Genomic DNA, 13802 nt, shown 5'->3' with positions numbered 1-13802 from the left:
AAATTTGTGTTCTACAGACAAATTTGCACATTCAGTAATCCTGATGTTACTAAAAACTTCGCTTGACTCATGCATGCGTTACAACAAGAAGATAGTTACACGCTATCAAAAACGTGCCTGTTCTCTGTTTTGAGTGTAGTATTCGTTTCTCCCTCCCAGGTCAGTACCATCTTAGTGGAGAATAAATTGATTTGCTGACATATTACCGAGTCCAACAAAAAACTGTTCAAATGCTGACCGGAGGATGAAAAGTGCAACGCAATTAGTCTGTTCAAAAAACTACAGCACTTATTTGGTTGTAAAGTGTTGATGAACGCAGCAGTTATGGTTGCGCTGAAATCCTATTTGCCCTCTCATACACCTTGTATGTAACAAGTTCGTAGTCAACTAGCTGCAAAGTTTAATACCTACCTGTGCTACAAATGAGATCTGCTTGCACGACTACTGTTTACGACTAGCTTCTAAGCTCATCCGCGTTCAGCAGACAGAAGCTTTACGATGCGGAAAATTACGCCTGCAGCCAACAGCTGCAAATAGCGAAGTTTCTTTCTTAGGTAATACAACGAAGAGCAGTGCAAGTTGACAGATTTGTGGAGTGAGCCAAACTTTGTTTTGGGTTTTTTTTTATTGAAGCTAGCTTTGTTCAAATTTCAAAGTATCTCTAATTATCTGATAGCTTACGTCATTTGATAGCCAATCTATCTTAATTTTCACTATGATACCAAATGAAACAACTTTAACAGGGCTGCTCTCTCATAGCATTCTTCGCGAAAAGAGAAATGCATTGTTCAAAGGAATGTGCATGCCTGCATCTGCGTTGCCTACTAAGGCTGTGAACTGTTTTCGAGGAAGACGTACAAAATCGAGCTTGCGTGACATGCAAACGGGAGGGACAGCATCAACCACAGTCTGGGCGACGAAACCAGAGAGGCGGGCGCAGGCTGACTAAACGCCATTTATCATGTTAGATTAGCCGCTACTAATTGCACATTGTTTTACATCGGGTTTATTAATTAATTGGCTAAATTGCGCATGCAAATCGAGCTGCTGCCGCCAAGCCCTACCTAACGTAACTAACTTAGCTCCACCCTGTGATTCAGTTCCGCAGAATCCTGGCTGGCTTAGACTTGGTAAAGAACCTCCGCAGAAACTCGTTTCAATCGTAGCAGATTAGAATGCGAGCGTACACGTAGTTTTGACATTCTACGCGTACAATACAGCAGAAGTATCATTTCAGGATGTGATGGATCATAAATTTTCCACTGTTTAGGTACAGTTTCGGTTGACGCGAGGCAGGGTTTTGGGTTATAGAATAGCCGAGCAACGCTCGGGTGCCATTTTCTCACTCTCACAACTCCTGCGGAGCGGAGTTGAACCGCAAAATCAGCCGAAAGTTGATTGTGTTTCAGTGGAAAACGGTTGTAACAATAAATACAATCCGCATGAACCATAAGAAGGCGGGATCGTAAAATAAGATTTGATGCGTTCGGGGTTTTCGCTGTCTATCAAGACAGGGATAGCCAGAATAAAAAAAAAGAAAAAAAAAACAACAACATATCGTCTAATCAAAACAATCTGCTGATGCACGGTACTATGTTCTGCATACATAAAATAAAGAGTTTGGTTTTCATGGTGGAATTTTAATTGTTTTCTCGCCACCAATTCACCACAACACCAATGCCGTTGGCAGTAGGGTGTGGTGGGGCAAACGCTGACGCTGTACGACGATGCAGGAACAAAGCAATGGTGCTTATTACGGAAGTCACTCCATCACTTTTTGAGACCTGCATTCTCGATTCCACCTCAAGTGAGGTGACAAAAATTACCTCCGTGAAGTAAGGTTGGCAGTAAGCGAAATTGAGAATAGGACAAGTGAAATGAGAATGTTTCTCAGCTTAAAAATGTCTATGTCCCAAAAGTCGTTTTTTTCGTTTTCTTTATCATTTTTTTTATCAGTCAATAAGTTGAAACTTTGACCGACTAAAGACTCTATTACAGGAGATCAGTCGACTCGACTCGACCATGTATTTCAAATAAGACGAGTTACTCGTCGAAGCTTCTGTCACAGACTAACAGACGTAATACTGTCAGTCCGGAACTCGAAGGGATTAGGGATTAATTAACAACACGTGGCGATTAACCTGACGGACTCATGAAAACTGAATCTTTATTCGTGAAACACGGTTAATACCAAATGATTCGTTTTGGGGTAGACATCACTCAACTTCGTTACATCTCCCTTTTTATAGAATGTGAAGCGTGTAAGGGAATTCAAATAAGAATAAAATTATGTGAATTACAGAATGTAAATATACTACAAATCTGTTCGTTTAGGCGGTTTGGCCTCGCGACCAGATCGAGTCTTAGAAGGCACGTCCACTGCCGGAACAATTTGTGACTGCACCTGCAATGGCGATGCATTTGGTCCAAGTAGGGGAGGATTGTACAAAACGCGCCAGTTAAGCATTTGCGCGATTTACAGCGCTTCAAATCGTTTCAAAGCGACATTGAACGTGTAGGATGATTGTAGGATCTATTTATTGTATGTTTATGACGAAGTTTATTATAAAATACTCGATTTCAATGTCTTTTTTGGTAAAAATTGCCATTGCCGCCAAACAAGCCCGTGACCAAAACGCACCACAACAAAGGTCAGTATGCTCCAAAGCAGAAGGCTAATATGCCACTAGCAGAAATCAGCACGCGAAGTGAGAAGCGCTTGAAGTCTCGAAAGTAAAATCAAAAATAATGGAACATGCTCTAAGTTGTCAAGCAATCTCCTGCAAGCTCTTCATAGTGCATTCTGCCCAATTTTAATTTTGCTTGTTTTGAGGTAAAAGTTGACGAAAGTTAGTGAAATAATTTGAAATACTCATAGTATTCAACACCCCAAAAGTGTAAAGGTTAGGGGAACCATAGTTTTTTGTATTATTTATAAGTCAGTTAATCATAAAAGCTTAAATAAAATACATGAATAATTACATGTTGGACAGAGCCACAGCCAATTGCACAGTTTTTTGAGTATTTTAGTCATTGTGGCACACTTTTTTATATGAGAACTGTATAGAAGCTGGGTTTTTATGAGAAAAGCGAAGAATTTAGTCATAAAAAGCCACATGTGTAAGTATTTTGGATCACTAATAGAATGGGCCATATTACCCATCTGGTGCGTCTTGTGCGGTTCTCCCCTAACTTGTCTTCTTGCAACGTTGTAGGGTTGGTCGGTGCGGCTTCAATCTGTTCCGACCGAGTCTCCATGGGTGGATCGGCAAAGAAAGTTCAGAGGATAACCTTGCATATCTTTGTGGAATAATCGGCTCGTCCACTCTAGTAGGTTGAACAAAGTGACTGTTGCGCCAAACTTCACGACCGTCGTCTAATGTTATCAAATACGATCTATCCCCTTTTTTCGTTTTTATTGTTCCTGAAGTCCATGACTTATCGAAATTTTGCACGCATACTCTACTATTAACTTGAATTTCCCTAAAGCTTTGCGAACCTTCATTCGCGTATAGTCTAGTTTTATCTTTCTCGATTCGATCGAAGCCTTCCACTTATTAGTTGTGCCGTTTTTGACTTGAGCATGCTTTTAGCTGCACATAGTTTATTTCTGATTTTTCTACCCATTAATCTCTCAATTGGTGAGCTTAAATTTTTTCCTGGTGTATTTCTCGATAAGGGTCTTCTCCACTCAGCGCACACTTCTTGATTAAGTTTTTCGCACTTTGAACATAACGCTCTGCGAAGCCGTTAGCTCGTGGGAACCCAGGACTTGATTTTTCATGTCTGAAGTTCCAATCTTTTGTAAAATTTATGAACAACTTTGACCACCATCGCTATGAAATTCTTCAGGGCAACCAAAACAGGCAAACTTCTCCTTAAGGAATTTGATCACTTCTTCTGAGGTTGATTCCTTCGATTGTTTAAACTCGAAATAACCGCTAAATGAGTCTGCCATTAGCACAAATTCATGACCGCCGTAATGAAAAAGATCACTCGCTACGATTTGAAATGGGTACTCGGGTATGTTTTTCAGGAAAATTTCTTCTTTCTGGTTAGATTTCTACGTTTACTGACACGTTTTGCACTTTGCCACGTACTCAAAAATGGTTTTTGTCATTCCTGGCCACTCACGAGCTCTTCTGATCCTCGCTTCAATTCCGCAATGTCCTTCGTGAATCACTTTCAGAACCGCCAGTCGTTCTATCTCGGGCACAATAAGTTTTTCGCTCTTAAAGAAGACCATCCAATTCCGACAACTGTTCACGAAACGAATAATAATCACGAACATTTTTCTTAACAAGTTTATCACTACTGCCACTACTACCACACTACTACCGTAGATGTAACCCAGTAATTCCTGTAGGCAGAGGTGGGCATCGCTAATCGAAAATTTAGCGACGCTAATCGCTAAGTCGCTAACCGGAAAATTTAGCTCGATAATCGCTAAACGCAAAACGCTGAACCCACATTAGCGGAACTTTCGCTAATCGCCAATCGCTAACTTTTTAATATGTAAATAGTCATATCGCTATATTTATTGCTCGTGTTTTGTAAGATTTGGACCACTTTGATCTGTTTCGGTTAAACAAACGAAAACAATTACTTACAAGAATAACAAAAGTTATTTAGCTTGCATTGAAAATAGATACTCTTAGGAATGTTTTCATAAAAATTCAATTATTATCTGAATCGAAAAAGTAGAACCAAAGTTGTCATAATTTCAAGCGCATTGCAATTTACCAAAGTTCTTGGTGTGTCGAAAATTCAATCTAGACCTTGTGCTTGTTTTTCAAAATGCTCCTGTGGCTTGTACGATAACTGGAATTCCATTCTAGGGTAAAAAAACTGACAAAAGTAACTTTCGCAGTAAAGTATGTTCATCTTTCGAAGCAATTTACGTACGCCATCAGCAATTCACAGTTTTTCTAAATATTTATATTGTCGCTTCTGTACAAAATTTAGCGAATTAGCAATTAGCGTTTCGAAGGCCAAAATTTTAGCGACGCTAACAGTTTCGCTAACCAGCTTAAAAATTAGCGAAAACGCTAAATCGCTAACTGAATTTTAGCGTCGCTAATTAGCGAATTAGCGAATTAGCGGAATGATGCCCACCACTGCCTGTAGGGTATTATCCTGCACTGTGGCCCGCTTATAGCGCTCCTCAACTGAAGGTTCCAAGCAGGAAACGGCATAAACTTCTTGCTGGTCCGATAATTCTTCTTCGACTGTAAGGCTTTTGGCCTGACAGATACGACTCAAAGCGTCAGCAACGGGAATGCCCTTTCTTCTGCGATACACAACCATGGGTGAATAGGGCTTAACGTCGTACAAAATACGTTTTAATCTTGTTGGTGCGTTTACCAGCGGTTTTTTAAATATGCTCTCCAAGGGCTTATGATCCGTTTCGATTATCAGCGCCGCTCCCCAGATGTAGTCATGAAACCTTCTGTAGCCGAGCCTTATTGCTCCCGCTCCCTTTTCAATTTGTGGATTGTTCTGCTCGGCTGCCGACAAGCTTCTTGTTGCATATACCACTGGAAGGTTGTTCTGCAGCAGAACGGCTCCGTAAGCTTTTGACGAACTGTCTACTGAAAGTATTACAGGCTCTCCAACCTTAAAGTATTAAAGAACAGGTGCTTCAACGAGTCTAGTTTTTATTGTTTCGAATGCTTTCTGCTGTTCGGGTTGCCATAAGTATACTACGTCCCTCTTCAACAACTGTCTTAGTGGCTCGGTTAGTTGGGACAAATCGGGTATAAATTTGGCTAAGTAGGTGATCATACCGAAGAATGTCTGGAGATCTTCTCTGTTTCTGGGAGCAATCATGCTTGTTATAGCTTCGACTTTCTCGGGACAAACTTTCAATCCCTCGGCTGTAATTAAATGCCCTAAAAAGTGAACTTCCTTTTTGTTAAAAATACACTTTTCTGAATCTAGTTTCATACCGTTTACGTCTGGTCTGCGGATGACCTCTTTTGTGATATTCTGGAGCGTTTCTTCGACCTTCGCATGAATAAGTATGTCGTCCATGGATACTTCAACGACCGCAATATTTCCGAATAATTCCGTCATTATCTGCTGGAATAATTCAGGAGTAGAAGTTAGTCCGAATGGAAGCCGCTTACACGAATAGCGACCCCACGGCGTGCTGAAAGTGCAAATTTTCGCTGATCTCTCAGTCAAGGCCACCTGCCAGAAACCCTTTCTGCAGTCTAATATAGTGAAAAATCTACTTCCAGACAGTCGACTGGCAATTTCTTCTAGCGTTACTAACGGAAAATGTCGCCTTTTAACATTTTTATTCACATCCGTTAAATCGACACACAATCGAATGTTTCCGTTCCGACGAACAATCACTAAAGGGGACACTGATTCAGTTGCTTCAAGACATGGTTCGATAACACCAAGTTTTACCATTTTATCGAGCTCCGATTTAACAGTCTCTCGCGCGCGAAAAAGAATTGATCGATCCGGATGTATTACAAATTTGGAATTCTCAACCAGATCGATGTCATACTCAAAACCCCTTAGCACAGACTAACAGACATAACACGTCGAACAAACTTTCAATAAAATCATCGTTTGGATGATTCAAGTACTTTACGTTAGTAACACTAGCACCATCTGATGTCGTGTTCGCGCTGCCTCGTGTATTTCGACATCAGCGCCAGCGTTACTGCATGTGTCAAATGGAGAACTACAAAATATATATGAGATTGCATGACAGCGCCCCAGACGACGTTTTCGCGCGATGACTGTTATTCGATTGAAAATTTGAAATGAACGTACGTGTTTTGACCGACGATTTTTCATATTTCTTCACACCGATTGCTGCGGCTGTCTTAGCGGACATGACACTGCACTGAGCCCCCGTGTTAAAGCTCATATTGATTATTTTGTTGCCACTTTGTACTTTTCCGTCCAATATTCCGCACACTCTTTTGTATTGACAGCAAATACTTTGAGAGCATCAACAGCTTTTCCTTCTCCATCACTTTCGGTTTCTTCAAAGTCAATCTTCTTTGTGTCGGCACTCTTCTTGCTGCGACAAACACTTCCAAAGTGACCTATTTTCGAGCATTTGTTACAGGTTTTTCCGAAAGCTGGACAATTGCGAGGCCGATGGCTACGGCCGCACCACCTACAGTCGATCACATTTTCTTTCGGAACCCTATGACTTTTAACGGCATTCACTTCGTTGCTGGAACAACTGGCATTTTCTGCGATAAGTTTATTTTGCTGAACAGCTGCTGTCACCCTGTCTGTGACGAACCAACATTCAGCGAGTTCCCCTGGTGCTACCAATTCACAATAGGCCTATTGAAGCGACGCTTTATCCATCATCCGCACGAGCGATACCGATCGGAAACGATCTACGATCAACGATAAAACAGCCATGTTGAATGTAGATCGCCACTTCAGGAGTAGCAGCAGACTGAACCAGTGGCTTAGCGAAAGTGGTGATTATTATATTTATAGTTCTACTAAAGTTGAATTTATAATTATTATAAAATACCTAAAATTTAATAGTAAGCCCAGTGATTATTTCGAACACAATTATCAATATTTAAAACGGTAAATTTACGTGGCTAATTATTGTGACTTAGATTCTAACCTAAAACTTATATCTATTATAACAACATCACCTAGTGCAGATTAAAAACGGAGGTTCAATATTATAAATGAGCACTAAACGTAAGTGGAATCTGCATGAAAATAGCATGAGAGATTGCATGAAAATCTACAATTTAAGTTCAACATTACCTACACCTAAGATGAATCGCTTATACGCCCCCACGTGCTTTGATCGCTCCAACTTACTTCCCATGCTAAGAGCATGTAGAATCTATATCACTATAAAAATCAATAATGTAAAAATAAGAAAATTACAAAAAATGGTAAACCTAGTTCTTAAGATTATTATACTAAAATCCAAATTATAATCAAACATTTTCCTTTTAATTTAAGGGATTTTTTAACTCCGCTTGAAATAACTCGAGTTAAAGAACTGGAAATACTGTCTCTTTGTTTGCTCTGCAACAAAATTAAAAAATCCGTTTATTTGCGATCGGGTGGTATATGCGCTAAAATGGCACAAGAAAATGGTACAGGTCTAGAAATCAATTCACTCTTTGAAAGTTCGGTATTGGAGTCGGTTTGTCCTTTTTGTAATGCCCCGGATGATGGCAAAATGATATATTACGATAATTGCAATCAGTGGTTTCACTTCAACTGTGTCGGTGTGAGTGAAAGTGAGTCGGAAAGAGACTGGAACTGCGCACAGTGCCATGTTCAGGTCACATCAGGCCCTTCAACACCAGCCGAAAGAACTATGCAGGAATCGGAAAGGAATCAGCTAGCTTGCATCCAGGAGTTACGTAAGCAAATCGGATTATTGCAAAGAAGGCTGGCATATACTGAAGTGAGAGAAAATCAGAGAGTGCAGTTCAATACAGGATCGAGGCCGAATAGAAATGAGCTCGATGCAAATTCAATGGGCGTTTTTCCGAAAGCAAATTCGACGACTATAGATGCTAATATGAGTGCTTACGAAAATGACGAAGAACTGGAAGATGAGCTTCGATTGTTAGAAGAGAAGCACGCTTTAGAGAAAAGTCAACTCCAAGAACGTTTCTCTTTACTCCAACGACGGCGATCATCTGTGGGAATAAACCAGACAGGGCTGACGACCGCGACTTCAGCTGCTTCCAGTTCGACACTTTACAACGAGCTCAGTCGAAGTCAACTGGCGGCTTGACAGGCGGTAGCTCGTGATTTACCCGCTAGTTTCGAAAGCTCAACGAGAATGTGCGGGTATAGTGATGAGGAGAATCTTCTTCGGCTCCAACGATGCCTTAAAGGAAAGGCGCTAGAAGCTGTCCGCAGTCGCTTGTTGCATCCGTCGAATCTTTCAGGAATTATGAGTACTTTGAAAACGCTTTTTGGGCGTCCTGAAGTTATAGTACATTCGCTTGTTACACGCATACGGGAAATGCCGTCGCCAAAAGCAGAGAAGCTAAATACTCTAATCGATTTCGGTGTGGCCGTTCAGAACGTTTGCGCTACAATCAAGGCGTGTGGTTTGGACGAGTATTTATGTAATGTTGCCTTATTACAGGAGTTAGTTGATCGTTTACCGCCCGCTATTAAACTGAATTGGGCATTACACAGACAATCTTTGCAACTGGTTACACTGTCGAGTTTCGGTGATTGGCTAGAAAAACTGGTGGAAGCTGCTTGTGTTGTCACTATATCTCCGATCGAACCGCCAATCAATAGAAAGAACCGTAAGCAAGATGATTACCTGAACGTTCACTCTGAAGAAACGAAACCATTGAAACCTACCGGAATACGAACAGCTATACAACGGTGCGTAATCTGCGAAGGAGCATGCAGCTCTACAGATGTCTGTAAAGCATTCATATTAAATCCTCATGCGGCAGGAACGGGTGTACATTCATGCATCATCCAATGCTTCACGACGACGCAAGATATAAAGCAGTACAGTCGTCGAAACGGCCATCTTCTCAAAGCTGCAATGCACATTGTGGTTCAACTGGAAAAGTTTTGTTCAGGTACATTCCTATTATTCTGCATGGAAAGGATGTTTCTGTCAGAACATATGCATTTTTGGATGATGGGTCATCGGCAACATTCATGGATCATAGCTTGGTAAAAGAACTCAATCTAGAAGGTATGCCAAGCCCACTGTGTTTAAACTGGAGAGGCGGCCAGCAGCGTGAGGAGAGAGAATCCGTTCGACTAACGCTGAAAATATCTGGATTAGAGAATCATTGTAAAAAGTTTGTGTTCCCTAAGGTGCACACAGTCAGAACGCTTAGCCTTTCGCTGCAATCGATTTCAGTTCAGGACCTATCACGACAATACGCGTATTTGAAAGGGCTGCCAGTCAACTCGTATGATTCTGTTTCTCCAAGGATATTAATCGGAATCGATAACTGCCATGTCGGCAATGCCCTGAAGAGTGTAGAAGGAGCGGCAAACGAACCAGTTGCTACCAAAACGCGACTGGGCTGGTTGATCTACGGTCCATGCTCAGTTAGTACAAATACACCAGGTAGTAGTTTCAACGCCTGCCACAGCTTTCACATTTGTCCGTGTTTTGAGGATGGAGACTCCTGTCTAAATACTGAGCTGAAGAAATATTTCTCTATGGATTCTTTAGGCATTGTACGCAATACTGAACCATTACTCTCACACAGCTACTTCAGTCTACTTCAGTCTCGAACACATCGTAAAGGCAATCGTTACGAAACTGGCCTTTTGTGGAGAAGGGATGGAATAGAACTGCCAGATAGTAAATCCATGGCCGAAAAGCGTTTAGTTTGTTTAGAGAGGCGAATGAGTCGCGATGATCTACTAGCTAAAACATTGAAAGAGAAAATAAGGGAATATGAATCAAAAGGTTTTATACGAAAGTTGAGCCCTAAGAAAGTCGCTGAGAAGCACCCACGGAAGTGGTATTTACCGATTTTTCCGGTTATGAATCCTAACAAGCCCGGTAAAGTTCGGATAGTATGGGATGCCGCTGCCAGAGTAGGCGGACTTTCATTAAATTCTGTCCTGCTAACTGGACCAGACCAGCTTGCATCTTTGCTATCTGTATTATACAGGTTCCGAGAGTATCGCTTCGCTATAGCAGCCGACATACGAGAGATGTTCCATCAAGTAGAGATCAATGAAGACGATCAACAAAGCCAGCGATTTCTGTGGAGTTTCAAGGAGGTCCCCTGATGTGTACATAATGAAGGTGATGACCTTCGGAGCCACATGCTCGCCTAGTTGCGCTCAATTTGTGAAAAACACCAATGCTGCACGTTTCCAGCAACAGTTTCCACGAGCCGTAGCTTGTATACAGAAAGATCACTACGTTGATGATCTTCTGACTAGTGAAGAGAACGAAGACGAAGCTATACAACTGGCCTCAGACGTACGGTTTATCCACGCACAAGGAGGTTTTGAGCTCCATAATTGGCTATCTAATTCAAATAGGCTGCTAGAAACGGTCAGCGAGGCAGGCGCTGTCGAGAAAGATTTAAATCTCATCTCCGAAATGGCAACGGAAAAGGTCTTGGGCATGTGGTGGAGTATTTCGTTGGATACGTTTACGTTCAAACTTTCACCAAAACATGATAGAGAACTACTTAGCGGACAGAAGATTCCGACAAAGCGCGAACTCTTAAAAACACTCATGAGGATTTACGATCCCTTGGGATTGATGGCTGGTTTCTTAATGTTCCTTAAAATTCTTCTTCGAGAGGTGTGGCGTGCAAAAACAGATTGGGACGCAGAAATACCGCCAGGGCTGGCAGACAAATGGATGGAGTGGTTGAAAGTTTTGCCGCAAGCTGAGAGGCTAAGCATTCCCCGTTGCTATCGACAAAATACGACAGCAGCAGAGGATAACGTTGCTCAATTGCATATTTTCGTCGATGCAGGACGGGACGGACTGGTCGCCGTGGCATATCTTAGATTCGAGCAGGCGGGTACAATAGAATGTGCCCTAGTAGGAGCGAAAGCTAGAGTTGCCCCCTTGAAATATGTGTCGGTTCCGCGTCTTGAGCTGCAAGCCGCTGTGATCGGAACACGCATGGCTGCTAGCATTGCCGCAGTGCACCGCGTGAAGATATCTGAGAGATACTTCTGGACGGATTCTCGGGACGTTATTTGCTGGATCATATCCGACCACCGACGATATTCTACATATGTTGCACACAGGGTTGGTGAAATATTAGAAGCCACTGAGCCAGCCGAGTGGAATTGGATTTCAACACGCTTAAATCCAGCGGATGAAGGCACAAAGTGGCAGAAAATACCTGACCTTACCGCATCCGGTCGTTGGTTCACCGGGCCTGATTTTCTCAAAGAACCAAAAAATCAATGGCCAGTGAATAAGGAGAATGTTGGAACAACCGATGAAGAGATTTTATCAAATGTGCTTCACCATTATGAGTACATACCCATAATACGTTTCGAGCGATTTTCTAGATGGAAGCGCCTTCACAGAGCTGTGGCATATGTATTACGGTATCTGTCCTATCGACGCAGAAAGGTTCGTTCCCCACCAAGTGCTATACCGTTCACCCAGGAAGAATTACAGCAGTCAGAATGGTGTATATACCATCAGGTGCAAAAGGAAGCTTTCCCCGAAGAATATAACCTTCTAATCAACCGCAACGCACCAGAAACTAAAAGTATATTGGCAAAATCCAGTAAGCTCTACAAATTAAGTCCGTTCGTTGACCATGCTGGAGTCTTAAGGATGAACAGCCGCATTAAATCGTGCCAGTTTATTGCAGATTCGGTCAAATATCCTATCTTACTACCCAAACGGCACTATTTGACAGACCTAATAATAGCTGATTACCACTGTGAATATAAACACCTAAATCATGAGACAGTGATAAATGAAATTCGTCTCAAATTTCATATTCCGCAACTTCGCGCAGCATGCAAACGTGTCAGGTACAATTGCCAAATGTGCAAGATACAAAGAGCTAAACCAACACCTCCTATGATGGCGGAGCTTCCGGTGGCGCGAATGGCTGCATTCACTCGTCCGTTTTCGTATACTGGTGTAGACTATTTTGGACCAATGTCAGTAGTAGTCGGAAGAAGAACAGAGAAACGTTGGGGTGTTCTAATGACCTGTTTAACGGTTAGAGCTATTCACATCGAAATCGCACATTCTCTTTCCACCGACTCGTGTATCCTAGCCCTAAGAAATTTTGTGGCCAGGAGAGGGGCACCAATTGAAATCTTCAGTGATCGCGGTACAAATTTTATTGGGGCAGGACGTATTCTACGAGACGAGCTGCAAAAAGTGGACCAAAATAAAATGATGGAGCACTTTGTAAGTCCGAATACCAAATGGACGTATAACCCCCCCGCTGCTCCACACTTTGGGAGAAGCTGGGAGCGATTAATCCAATCGGTTAAAAAGATCCTGGACCAAATAAAGCCAAGGCAACTTCCGACTGATGAGCTACTAAGAAACATGCTGTCTGAAGTCGAAATGATAATTAATTCAAGACCGCTTACGGACGTACCGATAGACGCAGATTTTTTGTTTCCCCTAACACCGAATCACTTCATCCTAGGGTCTTCCAATGGTGCCAAACCCCCGATCGCATTTAATAACAATACAGTTTTGTTAAACAACTCGTGGAAGGCGTCGCAAGCCTACGCAGATGAAATCTGGAGACGTTTTATCACGGAGTATTTGCCAACACTCACGCGAAGATCAAAGTGGTTTCAACAGACGCGACCAATACAGGTAGGCGATGTTGCCGTCATCGTAGACAACCGCCTTCCAAGGAATTGTTGGCCGAAGGGACGAGTTATAGAGATCGTCCGTTCTGAGGATCGACAAGTACGGCGAGTAACATTGCAAACATCCCAAGGAAGATTGGAGAGACCTGCAGTGAACATCGCAATCCTGGACGTCGGTTCCAGTTCGAGTAAGTCGGACCAAGGCCACGACGTACTGGGGGGGAATGTCACCCTGTCTGTGACGAACCAACATTCAGCGAGTTCCCCTGGTGCTACCAATTCACAATATGCCTATTGAAGCGACGCTTTATCCATCACCCGCACGAGCGATACCGATCGGAAACGATCTAAGTTCAACGATAAAACAGCCATGTTGAATGTAGATCGCCACTTCAGGAGTAGCAGCAGACTGAACCAGTGGCTATGCGAAAGTGGTGATTATTATATTTATAGTTCTACTAAAGTTAAATTTATAATTATTATAAAATTTAATAGTAAGCCCAGTG

At 42.2% G+C, this 13802-nt stretch overlaps 1 protein-coding gene across 1 annotated transcript; it reads left to right on the top strand.

Annotated features, from left to right (window-relative positions):
- Positions 1 to 10768: 10768 nt before the first annotated feature.
- Positions 10769 to 13594, top strand: LOC129717342 (uncharacterized). The gene has a single exon (XM_055667214.1). It carries the CDS (start codon positions 10769 to 10771, stop codon positions 13592 to 13594), a length of 2826 nt encoding a protein of 941 aa, XP_055523189.1.
- The last annotated feature ends 208 nt before the right edge of the window (positions 13595 to 13802 follow it).

The sequence above is a fragment of the Wyeomyia smithii genome, chromosome 1 (genome assembly GCF_029784165.1).
Source record: "Wyeomyia smithii strain HCP4-BCI-WySm-NY-G18 chromosome 1, ASM2978416v1, whole genome shotgun sequence".
In the NCBI taxonomy this organism is placed as follows: Eukaryota; Metazoa; Arthropoda; class Insecta; order Diptera; family Culicidae; genus Wyeomyia; species Wyeomyia smithii.
This window is presented reverse-complemented; position numbering and strand designations above follow the sequence as displayed.